The sequence below is a fragment of the Polyodon spathula genome, chromosome 8 (assembly GCF_017654505.1).
Source record: "Polyodon spathula isolate WHYD16114869_AA chromosome 8, ASM1765450v1, whole genome shotgun sequence".
NCBI lineage: Eukaryota > Metazoa > Chordata > Actinopteri > Acipenseriformes > Polyodontidae > Polyodon > Polyodon spathula.
The window spans coordinates 8,429,957-8,448,450 of record NC_054541.1 but is presented as its reverse complement, the minus strand read 5'-3'; the positions used below and the strand labels follow the sequence as shown (position 1 = coordinate 8,448,450).

Here is an 18,494-nt window from a genome sequence, read left to right as displayed (position 1 = left end):
TGGGTCGTTGTCATGCTGAAAGGTGAACTTCCATCCCAGTTTCAACTTTCTTGCAGAGGGCAGCAGGTTTTCCTGAAGGACTTCTCTGTACTTTGCTCCATTCATTTTCCCTTCTGTCCTGACAAGTGCCCCAGTCCCTGCCGATGAGAAATATCCCCATAACATGATGCTGCCACCACCATGCTTCACAGTAGGGATGGTGTTCTTTAGGTGATGCGCTGTGTTGGGTTTACGCCAAACATAACGCTTTGCATTTAGGCCAAAAAGTTCCATTTTAGTTTTAATTTTCTACAGATTTCTAGAATATTTGTTTCACTTGAAAGTTGTGGGGTAGGATGTGTAAATAAATGAAAAATATTTTAATGCATTTTAATTCCAGGCTTTAAGGCAACAAAAGGTGAACATTTTGAAATGCGGAGTAGACTTATATAGGCACATATATGTAGACTATGTAGACTCTATAGGCACAGCGCATATATATATATATATATATATATATATATATATATGTATGTTTTGTTTTGGACAGCTGAAAATAATTACTCAGTCAATGTTATCAGCTAAACAACTTAAATAGTTTCTCACAACCTATATTAAAATATCTTTTACTTACATGCATTAAATACCCACAGCTTCTGTATATGTGTAAGATTTTTTTTTGTTTTTAGAGCCTCACTGTCAGGTCATGCTCTGACCAGCAGCTCAAAGCTCCATTCTTATCTGCAGTTTTGGGGAAAAGAGCATCACCATTTTTGGGTTGAACCCTCAGCAAGTGCCATTGGGAAACCTTATTGAATTGCACTAAGTTCTGCTGAACAAAGATATTTTTTTTTATCTGGGGTTTTATATAAAGAAATTGAAGACAATGTATCAGAAATGGTTAGTATTCACTGCCTACCGTTGCTTGTTTGGATCAGTGATGAACACGGCTTCTTGCCCAAGCTACTGGTGTAAAAGATCTGTTCAAGAAAAGTTCACATGTAAGGGATGTTGATCGTCCAGGACCAGTTTCACAAGTGGAGCAGTGCAGTCCTAGACTGATTGATTGCATGTTAAAAAGCCACCAACACAGCCAAGGAATAATCAAGCTTATCGCTAGTGGCTTGAGTCCTTTAAAAACTGGAAACATGGTTTTAAAATGTTCCCAGTTATTCTATTGCAGTGAAGCTGGCAGGTTGTTCTTTACTAGGTTTTGCTGTTATTTGTACTGGCCACTGGGGTTGCATATCCCAGCAGGGCAGTGTGCTCCACTTTGTTCATCATATTGATAGTTACAGCTGTGGTAGGTGATGCGGTTTACTAACTAACGAACCAAAAATGAGTTTCCAAACATGAAACGGAGGTACTGACAATTAACTATGAAAATATTTTTGATTACTCTGTAAACTCAGTATTTGTACATGTATTGCTTTTAGTAGCGTTGCTTGGGCGATTGTTTAAGAAGTTAAAAGAATACAAAGAACTTGTGAAGAGGATTTGTGTGTACCGGTGTATGCACACAAACATCATGTTTTGTAAAAAAAAAAAAAAAAAAAAAAAAAAAAAAAAAAAAAAAAAAAAATGAATGTAAAACGTCTATCTCTTTTTACCATGTGGCATCTTAGGAATGTGCAATTAAACGTATGTCTTGTTTCCAGTGCCCAGTTGTAATAATGAAAACGAATGCAAACGAATGCCCCTACCAACAAAAAATAGACTGCATGCAGTGGCTTTAATTGGACTTCATATCAAAATGAAACTTGAAATCAATGTGATAATTGGATATTTGCCTCATTATCAACAAAATGGAATAATAAGAATGGTAAAAGCTGTCAAATTGATTGTACTTCATAAAACAGACTCCATGCAGGTATCAATCTCCAATTGTGGCCACAATTAGTTCAGGTATTAAGGAATATTGTGTAATGGTACCAAAACCACCCTCTGCGCATTCCTTGGCTCTGCAGTGTCTTCTTGCATCTGCCAGTTGAATTGAGTTTGTTGTCTGTTGTATACAGTCCAGAGCCCTCTGACTACAGAAAGCTTTAGAGAGCTGTTCCCACAGCTCATGAAAAACACACCAGGATGTTAAGCTAAACAACCCCCAGTAATGTGTAAAAAACCAGGATGCTGAGAAGTGATTTCTTTATGGCAGCTTCCCAATACAGGGGTTTCATACGGATTATTTCTTTTATTTTATTTTAATTGTTGTCAGTGTTACTGGCCTGGCATCGCTTCAGGCAAACTGACTATTTTTTCACCGTTTTAGAATTTTTTTTTTTTTTCTTTTTATAAAGTCAAGCAGAACGTTCATTGCAGAGATGGGTTTTAACAGTTGAATGAATGCCTGGGAGCCAAAGATCAGGTTCATCAAGTCCACCAGTTATGAAAAAGACTTAATTGGCCTAATCTGCTTTTTAAAATTCTGTACTCTTTTTTTTTTTACTGTGTCGGAATGATTATAGCACTATGATGGGGGTGCTTTGGAAGAATAACAGAACTGCAATGAAAGAGCCATACTAATTTGCTGGCACATTCATAAATACAGTAGAGTCTGTAGTAGTTGTCTGACACTGTCATATGCCCATAACTCTTGCTGAAGTTAAATTGCAGTTGTGTGTTTCTTCGAAAAATACCCCCTTACCTTGATGAGGGTTTTCTGAAATGATTGGGTTTTTTTTTCTTTTTTTGTCAGTCTGCTTAAAACTCCACACAATCATCTTTCCACCTTCTTGGGAAAAAAAAAATAACTGCAAGAAGATTAAGCACTGCTGAACCTGACAGCTACAGTATTGCTAAAATTTTAAGAGATCCAGCTATACTGTATTTTTGAAAGTCTACTATTGCTAGGGTTGCCACCTGGCCCCATAATTCCGGAACACTATGAGACAGAACAGGACTTTGAAGTTGCCTTTAAACCGAAGGAAATCAACATGTGAATTGATCCCTAAACCTTTGCTAAATTGATTCTGGTGATTAATTATCTTATGAGGCAGCATGACAATACAATAATAGCTTTTAACAAATGAAATAAATAAGTAAGTACATCATCAATATTTATTTATTTTATTAATAGTTTTAAAAATATATATTTTAAAGTTTCTTTATAGTTTCTAATAGTATATCACCTTCTCCTACTGAAATCATTAATACTGAGCAGCTGTTCACTATTCCTGACACCAGACAGCGTGAACACTGGATCAGTGTTGTTATTTAATTGGGAGAGTCAACGTAAATTAGGGCTATATGTTACTAATTAATCTAGGACTTTATAAATAGCATCTTTTAAATATTGAGAACTGAAATATCATTTTGTACAAAATAAAAATAAATATCTTAAATAAACCTACGCACACGTTTATTCAAGATGCTTTTTTTATTTTGTAAGATTTGTATGATCACAATGATTCGGATAATTAAGAAGCTGTATAAATTAAGCAAGTGCTTAGTACTCAGTTCACGTGTTTATTGCTTTCAGTTTAAGGGCAACTTAAAAACCATGTCCCGTCCCAAAGTGTTCCGGAATTATGGGGCCAGGTGGCAACTCTGACTATTGCTGTGGTGAAATTCCATCTCTGACTGAAAGTTTTCATGACGTTTGCTTTTAAAATAACAATACCAGTAATGTTATTTAACCGGGGAGGGGAGGGGAGGGGAGGGGGGGAGCAGTGGTACACAGTGTTTAAAGTTAAAAATAAATTATACCAAAGGATTTTTTTTAAAGCAGTTGGCTTAAACAACTGTTTTATTTACTAGTTTTTAAACGAAAGACTGTTTTGAAGACCCTTTTTATGCTACTGTATGTTAGATTTATTAAGCACGTATAATTTGTTTTTGCCATGTTTTTGCTTTGTTGACAGGTTTGTGCCTTATCCCCATTCTCTGGTCTTTGTGAAGTATCTTTGTATTTTCATATGATTAAGACCACCTTGCTGTCAAAATAGTAATAATAAAAAGAATAATAGAATCCTGTTTACTAAAATGAGCTGACCTGTAGTTGAAACCATGCGATCATGATAATCATTTTATGATAACTGTTAAAATAAATGTCTTTTTTTTTTTGTTTGTTATTACTAATATTTGATGATTTGTAACAATCAGTTCTCTGAATAAATCCCATGCATGATCTAGGTGAAAATACTTCATAACCCCCTCCCTCCCCCCCTTGTAAAAGTAAGTTACTGTATGTTTACTATTTTGAGGAAGAAACGCTAAAAGCACATGGCAGTATAACTTACATTACCACTGCTTATCTCTCCTCTTAACTGCATACTATACAAATAAAAAGGGCTTTTTTTTTTTTTTTTTTTTTTTTTTTTTTTACTTGGCTTGTTCAATCTGCATTGAATAACATCAGACTTTCTGTTTAAAGAAAAAAAAATGAATGTATTTTTTCTTTTTTGTGTTGGAACTTTTCAATATGTTGTACTTTGTTGTACTATGTGAAAAACAAACAAAAAACATCTGTATGTTAAAGTATTTTACCAGAAATTGAAGCTTGTACATTTTTTTGTACTTTAATTTGATGATTCATGCCAGACAAACTTCTACAGGTGGGCAGAGATCCATTATAATATGATGAAAAATAAATCAGATTTAAACTCAAATAGTTTAAACAAACTATTGAAATAAGTTAAACAGTATTCCAGTACCGTTTTACCGGCTCCTGTTATTTTACAAACTGGATTATCTTGTTTATTCAATTTTTATTTTTTTAATTTTACATACGGTACAAATCCTAGTGATCACAAACAGTAAAATGTACCAGTGCTGTTCCATTTAAAAATACACCATGAAAAGCACTCTGTAATTGTGTTGATTTGACACAACCCTGTAGCACAGTAGTCTTTCTTGCAAGTTTCATTTTGAAAAAACATTCCTTGAGCTTCAAATATTGGTGGAATAAATTTTTGTTATTTGCAAGTTATACCAGCTTACAAAAAACAACCAAAAAAAAACAATCTGTTGCATCTTTTTTTTTGCTCTAATGCACTTTTGTTTAACGGAGAAAAAATAAATATATTTGTGATTTTGTTCCCCATCTTCCTGTTTAAAATTAAAACCTTGATGAAGAATAGTATTGTGTGAGCAGTTTTAATCAAACCGTGTGTGTGTGTGTGTGTCGGGGGATGGCTTAGTCAAACATGACCCACATGACATTCTGTAAGCCTAAGAGCCTAAGCTTATCTGTTTCCGGGGGGCGGGGGGAAGTTATGGACAAAATATATGATTTTTGTTGTTTGTTTTGACAACAACACAGGGAAAAACACTTTTAATAGCTATTTCCCTTCTAGTACAAACACCCCCAATTACAGATAATGTTCGAGCATGTCAAGCACTTGTTGATGCCTCTGGGCAATGTGTGCCATTTGGAAGCCCTCATGTGACTGAGGAGAGATACTACATGTATAGCTCATGGCCAGCAGTTGTTTGAGCCGTATTCATAACAGTGTAGAAGACAAATGTTTCTGCCAATGCCTTCACCGGTGTATTGAGTGTTTCTTCTTGTTCAGCATTCCAATAAAATACACAAGCATTCATTTTCAGCAGCAATTTCCAAATTTATTGACTGATTGGTTTGCGAGTATAGTCAAGCTAATCCCATTAACATGAAGTTAAGAATAGACATAGGGAGACTTTCAGGAATTCCTACAAGAGACGGGAATTTCAAGATGGAACTAGAAAAAGGTAAAATTATCAGTACTATTATATACAGAAAATCAGTACAATGCACCGTTATCTTCTCCCACTACATTGTGATTACTACATTTGTTTTCAAATTATCCAACACATGTCCATTACAAACACAGGTTTATAATAAAACTTATTATAAAGTCAGCATCATATAGAACAATATTCCCAAAAGCAAACTTCAGCAGTTTCAAACACTGCCCTTTTAAAGACAAGCTGAATCGTGTCAAAAAAAAAATTATATATATATATATATATATATATATATATATATATATATATATATATATTATATATATACTTACTTTCATATGAGTGTGTCGTGAGAATCTTTCGTGTTTTAGTTTTTATTTTCCATGTTTAAACTTTATATCTATACTAGATCTTTCATTGGTACATATACCGAAATCTAGACGTGTATTGAATTTAACAGGCTAATTATATATATATATATATATAATATATATATAGATATATATAGATATATTATTATATATAGTTTTGCATCCAAGGTCAGTTTTGCATCTAAAGTTAAAACTAGAGGTGTGCAGAAGTTTCAACATAGCTTTGGTATAACACCAACATGCTGTTGTGTCTGTCAGTACAGTATGAACGTTGCTGTAAAGAGCAGGACACTAAATACTGGCAGTCACCAGGAACTGCACATTACTTGGAGTAAGATTACATTTCCAAATTTAGATTATTTTGAGAAAAAAAAAAAAAAAAAACACACACACACACACAGAGGTCCCCACACTCAGAATCTGTTTTCTACATCCTTAAAAAAAAACAAAAAACAAACAAAAAAAACCTTTAATGACCTTAGGCACAGTATTTTAAGGCTGAATGAATTCCAGAAAGCAGGGAAACACAAATTAGGTAAATGAGTTCAATCCCTGTGATACACCATAAATATTAACACACTGCTAACAACATTTACCCACCAGATGGCGCTGTTGTTCCTGGTATAATGAACAGTTCTTGCAGGGCCAAAGTGTAGTTAGTATCTAAATATTATGCAGACGCTAGGAGCAAACCTATACCCAGCAGTCAATGCTTTCCTTCAGTGAGAAAGAAACCCCCAAAATTTCGGGAATGACTTCCAAGAACAAGACGACAACAAATGACAATACAATGATTTCCTAAATTTGAAGAAAAAAAAAATCATACAAAATTCAGAACACATAAAAATGAATTGATAGGTGTATTGAAAAGCACACTGTTCGACTTTCATGTATAGTATTTAGATATATGGTTGTTTAAAATTGGTACCTACCAGATACATAAAAGGAGGCCCTTCATACCGTTATCAATTCGTTTTTATTCTATCTGAACGTAACCATTCTTAAAATATCAAAGCGTTGAATCTGCACACCTCCTGTAGAAAAAAACAGCACTTAATGTATACAACATATATTAGATTTTTGGTATAATATTCATTTAGTGTATGTTAGTAATATAGAAGCATGTGCTATATATAACTTTTCATCAATATATAACAAATAAGTTAGCTTCTCTGGTCTTTGCAAAAAAAAAAAAAAAAAAAAAAAAAAAACCACAGAAGACCGTATTATGCTTTTACGAGACTTTCCACAAGGCCGAATGACAGGTGTTGTTTCCGTTTCATATTTTCGAAAAGAAATCAATATATATATATATATATATATATATATATATATATATATATATATATATATATATACACACACACACACACACACACACACACACACACACACACACACAATAAAATTAAACATGTAGTAAAGCTTAGCATCCAGCACTTAAATCAAACCACTGTCCCTTCAAAAGGTAAAACACCCTGGCACAATCGCAGTTAGCAACAAAAAGAAACCACATCATGTGCCTTATACCAACTGGATAGGCAGAACGAAAGGAATGTCTCAGAACACAGTGTTTCCACTGAAGCAACTTTCAATAAATAACCTGTCAACATAAATAAAACTGATCAGAACAGGAACTTTCTTCTCAATACTCACTTAAACTAAAAATCGACAATGTTACTTAAAGCCAACTTAGGAGCCTGTTTGGAAAACCCCTGTATGGGGGGTGTGTATGGGTGCTATTTGTGCAATAATAATAATAATAATAAAAAAGCTTAAATAAGAAAATCATTATTGAAGAAGCAAAACATAAAACATGCTAGAAGAATGCCAAGACACCTTGAAAATAAAGTACCCGGGGTTTTCTAGCACATCAAGTAAATCTTTGTATATAAAAGCAAAACTAAATTACATTCACAAAATAAAATGAGCCGAGAACATGATGTGTGAGTGGCAGCCAAAATATAATAAGAGTTTTGCTCCTAGATGGTGGGATTCTGTTCCGCAAGTCAGTCACTGAGCGAGTGCAGCTTCCCTGGCATCCCTTAGCACATGCACCCCACCTACAAGCTTCTTCATACTGCCACCTGGAAGGAGTAATGGAAATAAACACTACGGAGGATTCCAGGTACGTATTTGAATTTAAAAACCCTGCAGGTGGAGACTGCGTTTCCCTCTCTTAGGCCATGACTATTCAATGGTGTGTGAGTCGCTTCTGTTGAGCAGCAGTCCATACTGTGCACTAACTTGTTAGAAGCCATGCAGATCTTTTGGAATCTCTATCCAGTGTCCACATTAAAATCTGTACACAGATGGCTCTCCCCTTTGAGCAAAAACGTTGTTTTTGTTATGCTGTTTGCAATTTTTAATTTTTTATTTTTGCTACTTACACTCAAAATGCGAGGAACAACTTATTCAAAAGTTAAAAGTGGCAGATAAATGAATGTTAAAAAAGGCATTTAAAAAACAAACATTTTGCACAGGTAATAATAACAGTCATGAGGATATTTGTCATCAAAGGTTTGGCTGTCACTGAGTTCAATGTAAACCACTTGATTCGGGTCTTTTGATAGTAACCAGGTCAACATTTAAAGTGCAAATCTGGGGCAGTTTTGTGCCGTCAACCAAACTGCTGTGAAGAATCCTAAACCTAGTTTTGCAATAGAAACAATACAATATATTACCATAAATTTCATAAACCTTACTGTAATAATTAATTTTACAAATTAGCAAAAGGACGGACAGCTCTTTCCTTGTTTCTGTTCAAACAGCTAAGTTATTCTGCCACAAAAAAAATATTATAGGTGAACATTTTAAACCTCTTTTCATTTTACAATTGGCCATCATCATCATCAATGCAAGACAGTTTCTTTAACTGTTAAAACCTCAGGAAACTGCAGACAATCCCAAAACCACTATTTGAAAAAAATAAAAATAAAAAAGAATAAAATACTCCCACCAAGCTTTTGCAGATCCACAATAAGAAAAATGTGCACAAGTGAATATTGGTACTGTAACTCTTTAACATTGTCATATTTAAAACATGATAAAAGGCTATTTTTATTTTATAATAAAAAAAAAAAAAAAAAAAAAAAGAAGGGACTATGAAATCCAGGCGAAATCTTTGTGGGCCCCTTCCTGGTTCTCTGTTTCCTGTGCAGAGTCGCTCTCCTCTTTGTCATCGTCTAAGACCACATCCGGCTGGGACGTTCCTGAGTCTTCTTTCCACTTGCTGTCCTCATCTCCCATCTCCTCTTCCTCCTCCTCCCCGTCAGCCTTCATGTCATCAGGGTCATCGATGAACTGGTTCTCCCCGGGGTACAGCTCCTGCTCTGGGGACCCCTCTCCCCTGTTCTGGTCCATTAGGGAGGACATGCCTCTGCCAGAGCAGTCCGCGCACACCCCGTGGCGCCGGGAGCCGTGCTTGATTCCAACGCTGGCTGCAGACATGAACACCCTGCTGCAAACTTTGCAGACGTACTTCTTATCTTTGCTGTGCACCTGAAAACACAAGCACAGTATGTAAAGAAAATCTGTCACACAATTGTAACTGCATTAGAATAAATAATTTAATGAATATAGTTGTATTTAAATACAACGCTAGAAAGTCTGAAGGACCTTAATTGTGTTGCAGAGTTTAAAAAAAAAAAAAAAAAACGTTCACAAAAGGTTAACAGAAGGTCTACTTCATTAAACTGCTTTTAAAAAGTGTTTTTCATAAACCTACTGGACTTATGCATTCAAGTGCATGCATTACGCATTGACGTGCATTTCTGCGTACTTATGCATGTATGAAGCTCTTGCTGTATACATGTGGTTAGATGCACTTTATCTTGGTAAAACCAAGAGTACATTTTCGTGGTGTCTTTCCACCAGATTTATAGTAAGTACATGTGTTTGTTACAACCATGCTATAAAATGTTGTCTCTAATACACTTTTTTCCTGTAAGAGTGTAGTTTAGTAAAATGCTGATTATGGAAACGCCCTGTGTTGGGGTACAGCACGCCATTATTGTGTTCGGATATTGCATGTTGACTCACCAGTGTGTGTCTCTTCATGTGCTCTCGTCGGGTGAATTTCTTGCCACAGATCTCGCAGGGGTACGGTCTCTCTCCGGTGTGCGAGCGCATGTGTCTCTTCAAGATGCACTGGTGCATGGCCGAGAAGCTGCAGTACGGGCACTTGAACTTCTTCCTGATCACTGTGAACTCGTTCACTGCAACAAGAAGCAACGCACACATTTATCTCCAGCTGCCTGGTCACTTTTATCCCCAGTTCTAACTTCAAAACATCCCAATTTATTTCGTCTCGCTCAAGCTTTTTTTTAATTATATATAAAACAGCTTGGTTTTGAAGGAGCATTAGTCACGTATAGCATAACATCACATCCCCCCTCCCCGTATTCACTTGTAAATATGGCTTTCGAATATGGTGGAAACTATATGTATTAATGAGCAGATCTAACTATAACACAATCTTTGACACTAATTTAGGCTATTTTTGCTTCAAGGAGTCAAATCACGGTTTCATGCATTTGGATTACATGCACATTATACAGCGCAGCATGCCAACAGAGTTAGCAAATTTCCATCCGTTCACAAATTCTGCTCAATTCACTGAAATGTTTCGGTTAACACAAAGTAATAGCTACACAACATGATGCACACGCCTATTTTACAGGACTCAAAAGCTGCAAGAACAGAGAGAAATGATTCCTGGAAACAGGTCATTAGTAGCAAGTTTAAGCACTCTGCCCTTTCTAATTTGGACAGTGATGAAGCCAATTAGCTAGTGATCTAGAGACTCAGTAGAGCAGATCAAGAAAGGTCAAATCGGTGCTTTTACAAAGCCACCTCATAAAACCAGTAGCACTGCGATCAACATCAAATGACTATGCACAAAGAAAAAATGAAAAAACATAAATAGTAGCTCAAAAACCAAGACATGAGATTGAAATCACGACTCGCGAAGCAGAGAGAGTAAGACAATCGTACTTTTTTTTTCTTTAGAAATATATATGAATTGTAAGTTCCATGCTTTCTGTAGTTTCAGTTAACCACCTGTAAGCACACTCAGGCTCCTGGTCCTTTTAATTAATACAGTGCAGTTATACTCATATTACATTGTAAAGGTTATTAAATGTGTGAAAGTATATTGCCTCTCATGACAAAGGATGAAGATAAACATGACGCATTATGTTCTGGGAGCGCATAATCACTATGACAACATTTCCAACAGTTTGGAACAAAAAACACACACAATCCTGGTGCAACTTCATACATTTATTAAATACAAATACATGACTACTGCTAAATACCACTGTGCCTTAAAAAAATACAGATTTGACTATATTTATGTTCTATTAATATTCAAAAACAGTGCAGTATCCAAGAGTTCGGATATACAGTACAAAAGGTGGGTTTAAGTAACAGGATTTATAACTTTATGAATAACAAAACTAGGAAGTTATGAACACAGTAATACATACAGCAGCTGAATGAACCCTCAACCCTTGGCAGAGATCCTGTGAATGCAAATGCTGTGGGCAAGAATAAGTGCTTCCAAAAGGTGTGCTGGAGGGGATAATCTGCTATTAAGTAATTAAGATAATTAATCTTAATTATATATTCTGCACTGTGTTCTCTGGAAATATTCATGACACAAAGCATTCCGGATTTCTATACTAGCAATGTCTACTGGACTTCCACCGTACAAAGAAGATTCAGAATTTAGCATGAGTGTTTCAAAAGTTATGGATGATGCCATAATGGGTTAAACACACACTGTAAAGGGGAAAGGAGTGTTGGTGTGCTTTAAATACAATTAAAATAAAACACATGACAGCCTATCTGTCCCTATAAAAGCAAGGGTATCCATTTGTGGCTCTTATCTATGGGTTTGTTCAGAGACAAAAGTACTGTTCCCAAGGGCAAGAAGGAGAAAAAAAGGCTCCTTCCAAATCTCATATCACCACAAAGAGCTGTACTGACCTCTCCTATACAAGAATGACTAGAGCACAGAACCCTGGACAGTAAGAACACTCAAACAAATTTCAAATAAAGAGAGACATTTAAATGTAACCCTTTCCACAGCTAAGTCACAACTGTGCAACACATTTACACAAACACTGATCTTATTTTCTTCAAGTTATAATAAAATAAAATCCTAAACAATGTCTCAGACACAATTACCTAACTTTAAAACTATGAACACAAAATATAGCAGCAGCATTTAATAAAACATGTAATCAGATATTAAGGTATTAAGATTTAGTACTTCATGAGTTCAGGAACCAGACACATCTGCACAAAGTTTTTGATTCAAATTAATCTTTTTGCTTGTCAACACACCGTGTAAATCTAGCTAGCAAACTATCTGCTGTGGTATTTCATAAATAAAAATAAAACACAACCCTTTGGTTTCTAAATTCCATCTGATTTTACTCCCTTTTGAATGTGCAGGTGGCCTGAAAACTTCTCATTTGATTGTCTATAAAATGAGTCCTTATGCCTGGCAACCTGTGTGGGGCCTCATCACCAGAAGAAGAAATCACAATTCTGTATACAGCAAACAAACAGGGCCATTTCTTTGTGTACCTACGGTATGTAAAAGGCCAATATATATTTTGCCGAAAAGGTATAGAAATGTAAGGGGCAGTTCCTTGTGTCACGGTGCCGACACTGATCATGTATATACAAACCGATGAACTGAATCTTAAAGCAAATGCACAGAAAGTTCACAAGATACAGATGTAGTAGGGCATCACAACTTACAGCCACAGCATTTAAAAATAATTCTTATTACAAATGGCTCTGCATAGTTTCATGACAATTAGATAACTCGTTCCTAAGATATAGCCTTCAATATAGCTCAGTCAATCAGACTATAGCCACAGACCTATAGTGCCTATAGAAAGTCTACACCCCCTTGAACTTTTTTTACATTTTGTTGTGTCAGTGCCTCAGAGTTTCATGCATTTAAATGATTTTTCCCACTTATCTACACACCATACTCCACACTGGAATATTAAAATTACAAAAATTAGATCATAATTGGATAAGTCTCCACCCCCCAGAGTTAATACTTGGCGGAAGCACCTTTGGCAGCAATTATAGCTATGAGTCTGTTGGGATAGGTCTCTACCAACTTTGCACACCTATATTTGGTAATAGTTGACCATTCTTCTTTACAAAACTGTTCAAGCTCTGTCAAGTTCCTTGGGGAGCGCTGATGGACAGCAATCTTCAAGTACATGCCAAAAATTTTCGATTGGATTTAGGTCAGGGCTCTGACTGGGCCACTCAAGGACATTTACCTTTTTTGTTCCTTAGCCACTCCAGTGTAGCTTTGGCTGTGTGCTTTGGGTGGTTGTCCTACTGAAAGATGAACTTTCGTCCCAGTTTCAGCTTTCTTGCAGAGGGCAGCAGGTTTTCCTGAAGGACTTCTCTGTACTTTGCTCCATTCATTTTCCCTTCTATCCTGACAAGTGCCCCAGTCCCTGCCGATGAGAAATATCCCCATAACATGATGCTGCCACCACCATGCTTCACAGTTGGGATGGTGTTCTTTGGGTGATGCGCTGTGTTGGGTTTGCGCCAAACATAACACTTTGCATTTAGGCCAAAAAGTCCCATTTTTGTTTCGTCAGACCACAAAACTTTTTGCCACTTGGCTACAGAATCTCCAGAGTGTTTTTTTGCATACTTCAAAACAGGATTCAAGGTGAGCTTTCTTAGTAATGGCTTTCTTCTTGCCACCCTAGCATACAGGCCAGATTTGTGGAGTGCTTGGGATATTGTTGTCACATGCACACTTTGACCAGTCTTGGCCATAAGGGCCTGTAGCTCTTGCAACGTTGCTATTGGCCTCTTGGTAGCCTCTCTGATTAGTCTCCTTCTTGCTCAGTCATCCAGGCTGGAGGGACAGTCTGATCTAGGCAGGGTCTTGGTGGTGCAATACACCTTCCACTTCTTCATAATCGCCTTGACTGTGCTCCCAGGGTTATTCAAGGCCTTTGATATTTTTTTATACCCATCCCTTGATCTGCACCTTTCAACAACTTTGTCCCAGAGTTTTTTTGAAAGCGCTTTGGTGCTCATGGTTGAGTCTTTGCTTTGAAATGCACTACTCAGCAGAGGGAACCTACAGGAACTGCTGAATTTATCCTGAAATCATGCAAATCACTACAATTTAACACACGTGGAGGCCACTTAACTTGGTGTGTGATTCTGAAGGCAATTGGTTACACCTGAGCTAATTTAGGATTGCTATTACACGGGAGGTCGACACTTATCCAGCCAAGCTATTTCAGTTTTTATTTTTAATTTTCTACAAATTTTTTTACAGTATTTTTTTTCACTTGGAAGTTGTGGGGTAGGATGTGTAGACAATGAAAAAAAAAAACTATTTTAATGCATTTTAATTCCAGGCTAAAGGCAACAAAATTTTGAAAGGGGGTATAGACTTTCTATAGGCACTGTATATTCACAGTATGCAGAGTAACTTCTTATAGATGTCCAATTTAATTTATGCGGAGGTTCTGAAGGTAATGCATAAGTAAAATGCCAAGACCAAGACAGTGTTAATACCAAGGTTAATCCCTATTGGAACTTTCTGGAACGTGGTTTATTTTGCATATTGAAAATTAAAAAGGAGAAGAACCTGCTCCTGGAAAACAGTTTTGTATCACGCCTACATTCACACCTTTTCAAAATATGCATAGCTGCCATAATTCAAGGTGTGGGGCCTCAAACACGGCTGTGCCCGCCAAATAAAATATACAAAAGTGTTACAAAGAAAAACAAAACATAAAGGCAAATCCAGAAAAAGGGATACAAATAAATCTCTCTGGTTTTTAAAGTGCCCTCCAATTATTTTTGGGACAAAAAAAAAAAAACAAAAAAAACAAAAAAACAAAAAAAAAATCACAAATAGCTAAGCATTAAACCATTTTTATCAAACAACAGAAAGTGTTATCTGAAAGCAAACAGCCTGATGGTGCCGACATAAGACTGCATATCCTTAAATAATTGATGCCAGATTGACACTACTAGATTATGAAACAGTTCAAAGAGGTCACTGCTTCAGGCATAACCCCTTCCCCTCTACACTTTATCCATGGGCAAAGGTCACAGAGGGAAAGGCACACATGGGACAATTCTGACAATTACTCAGGTAAGCTCAGAACGGACCAGTGGGGTGAAGGGAGCACCGGGGGTGAGGGGGTTTCCGCTTACCTCTAATGTCATTTTCCCTTCATTGTGCCGTGACCTGCTGTGGGCTTTTCAAACGCATCTAAAAAGAAAAGCTAGTACCGTAATGCTCCAGCAGGCGGTGCTGTTTCACAAAGTACTCGTTTCAGTATTACCTTCCAAGGACAAGAGAAACCCATAATCTTAACAAGCAGGTAAAACTAAACACAATAACTTTACTTGTGACCCGTGTCAGGCTGAAAACTCAAGAACAAAGACAGGCTTTAGCAAACCGAGCCACTCTGTTTTATGTGATTAGCCCGTTCCATACAAAAAAACATCACGACCTGTCAGAACAAACCAGCACCTACATGCTCAAAAAATATGTGCAATCGCTTCATCAGAAAGGGTCATTTATAGATTAAAATAAAAAACAAAAAAAACTACATCCCTGAAATAACCTGTATTCCAAAAGAATGCACTGGGTACAGCTAATGTGCGTTCCAATTTATTGTAGTAAAAAAAAATTTAATACAAAAACCTTAAATATCTTACTAAGGTATTATACACAAGTTACAAACACACTGTGTATATTATACAAAATACAGGAGGAAAAATAGCAATTTCTGGATTTCATTTATCCACCATGTCAGGCAAGATCCAGTATTTCTAAACATTACGCGCTAGCTGTTGCTGGTCACTTCGCTGCGCTCCGCTGTTTCCCAGAGATCTGTCTGGGCACTGCTCTGGGAACACACTTTCATGTGCGTCGCTAGGTTTTTCTGTGTGCTGAAGGACTTGTTGCAGATGCTGCAAGTGAAGATACGCTCTCTTGAATGTACAGAGGACAAGTGTCGGTTGAGGTCTGTCCTGTCCCGGAAATGCTTGAGACAGAAGTCGCACTGCATCATCTTGCGTTTGAAATGGATGGTCTTCTCGTGCCGGTCAGCGTTTGATTTGAGAGTAAAGCTGGCCGGGCAATGGGAACAGAAATAGCGGCCCTGTGGCCCAGGTGACACCGAACTGGCAAGGTTGGACACCGCAGGCCTCCTGATTTCAAAACCGTCGAAGGATAGCGCCATCATTAAGGTGTGCTGGTACTCATGTTCCTTGAGCTTCTCCGGGCTGCCAAACAATCTCCTGCATAAAGAACACATCAGCTCCTGCGACCAGCTTGCACCATTTAACAACAGCTTGGTTTCACTATTGCTTGTATCTGTGTCAGTCATCTGATCTTCAGATCTTGAGTTGTGGATTGCATCCAGGCCTAAGAAAGAGATATCTGTGATTACCATGGCACAAGAGGAAGTAGATCGAAAAAATCAAAATGTCATGTATTAAATATTATTTAAAATATCTTGTAAAGGGAATATGCCATTGATTACATATTTATGTACCTGTATCGTAATCCTGCATATCCTCTTCATCATGCATCTTGACCTGTAAATGTATGGGAAAATGATTAACAAAAATATTCAACAGGTTACACTTAAAACTAGGTACATTACCATTTAAATGTAATGTTAATTTAAAAATCTGATCACATAATTCACTTCTACTGCAATACATTGAGAGGGATAAGATGCAAATTCCCAGGCAGTTTAAATACATTTTGTTCCTTTGACATAAATAAAGAATTAATCAGAATTACTTATAAGTTAAATCAAATCCTATTTATAATAGAACATGACCTTCAATTCAGACATTGCTGTTAAAAGTTTTTTGTTCCATCTCACAGAACAGGAGAACAACGTTTTAGAAATTAAAAAGTAGCACTCTAGTCTCAACTGAGCAGTGAATATTCAATATTTGTCAATCTGTGGCCGGGCAAGTGGGTGAAGTTATTTTTAACAGGGCTGTTTGTTCTTCTCCATTTCTCCTGTTATAGATGCAGGACTGTAGCTGTCCCTAGCTCCCCCTCCCCCATCCCCCAAGACTGCTCTCTTGACCAACAAACAGATGGTGCCTCTCCACAGAGATAACAAGACTTCTGGGGGTGAACCAGAGCAACTAAATGGCATTTCTATTGAAGGAGCGGTCTTCAGGAAATGAAATTATAGTAGACTGCATTTGTGAAGCACTAGGGTTCAGGTAGGTGCAGTCCAACATATATTTACTGGTATGCCAATTCTTAGCAAAAATGGTCCTGTATCACTCTGAGGCTGCTGGGTTTTTTTTCACTTTGGTGTACCCTTTTAATAAAGAAAGTAATACAAATGATTCAAAGGGTTCAAAAATGGTGAAAGAGACTTTTTTTTTTTAATGCAATGTTTGTATAGCGACAGAGCGGCGAAAAAACTATTTTAATGAGAAATATTGGACATTCCAGAGATATAACAGGGATTAATGATTAAAGGGTTAGGGAAATAAATAACCCTCTAAGTTAAAAAGAAAAAAAGAAAAAACACCTCTACACGCACTGAAAAATATTATTCTTGACGAGACACTGCTACGACCCACTCTGAACCTTTTATTTTGTTATGAATAGTTTCTTACCTGCAGGGGTGGCGAGTCAGGGGCCTCCTCCCTTGGCAGTGTATCTGGTATAAGATCCCCAGACAGCAGATTGAGGGGACCAAGGGGAGTCGAGGGCCTGCATGCAGAGGTGTGCAGGGGCAGGGTAGGAGAGGAGGACCCTTGTTTGCTATCAAATGTGTCCCTAGGACGAGGATTCGAGGAGTTGGAGGAGCCAGGCCCTGAGGAACACAGGAAACGAGTCTCACCGACGTAAACTAGCACCAGCTGGCGATTTCCACATAACAAGAGGGGCAAAAGGCATCAAGAGGCAGTTAACACTGTACTGCATGGTTCATTGTGTGTGTGCGTGCGTGTGTGTGTGGTTTGTTTTTTTCTTCCACCCACGAGCGCGTGTGCTTGAGAGGGAGAGAGTGCGTAAAATCAGTCGAGTTGCACACAGTGTCCATCAGAAAGGCCGTAGTCGTTCAGTATCACAAGGTCTGCACTATTACAGTAAAGAGCAGAGATCGTTATTAGCAGTAATCGTATTTGAACAATATATAAAAAAAAAATAGAACCAGAAACAAACTGCAGTCACTGATCCAGGAAAGAACTCCTTAATGAAGGGTTTAAAAAAAAAAATTAATTCTCTCTCTCTCCATTCAGTATAACACTCAGTATATATATATATATATGCCGTGAAAAAGTATTTGCCCCCTGTCCGATTTTCTGCATTTTTGCATATTTTTGTCACTGAATGTTATCAGATCTTCAAATAAAAATCTAATATTAGATAAAAGGAACCCTGAGTGAACAAATAACACCAAATGT

General features: G+C 37.0%; 2 protein-coding genes across 3 annotated transcripts in view; one reads left to right on the top strand and one right to left on the bottom strand.

Moving 5' to 3' along the window:
• The window catches only part of LOC121319304 (zinc finger protein 704-like), a 46,752-nt gene extending 37,670 nt beyond the window's left edge, over positions 1 to 9,082 (top strand). The window contains exon 7 of the mRNA XM_041256600.1: positions 8,001 to 9,082. Coding sequence (XP_041112534.1) covers positions 8,001 to 8,063 — 63 coding nt within the window. The 3' untranslated portion in view covers positions 8,064 to 9,082. The remainder of the gene's footprint in view (positions 1 to 8,000) is intronic.
• A 5-nt stretch (positions 9,083 to 9,087) lies between these two features.
• The window catches only part of LOC121319303 (zinc finger and BTB domain-containing protein 46-like), a 46,729-nt gene continuing 37,322 nt past the window's right edge, over positions 9,088 to 18,494 (bottom strand). The window contains exons 4-6 of one of the 2 annotated variants that reach the window (XM_041256595.1): positions 17,703 to 17,902; positions 16,604 to 16,646; positions 14,426 to 16,473 (exon numbers count right to left, since the gene is read on the bottom strand). In XM_041256595.1, coding sequence (XP_041112529.1) covers positions 15,890 to 16,473; positions 16,604 to 16,646; positions 17,703 to 17,902 — 827 coding nt within the window. In that variant the 3' untranslated portion in view covers positions 14,426 to 15,889. Of the gene's footprint in view, positions 9,516 to 10,055; positions 10,232 to 14,425; positions 16,474 to 16,603; positions 16,647 to 17,702; positions 17,903 to 18,494 lie in introns of those variants that run through there. The other variant, XM_041256597.1, reaches the window with a different exon arrangement.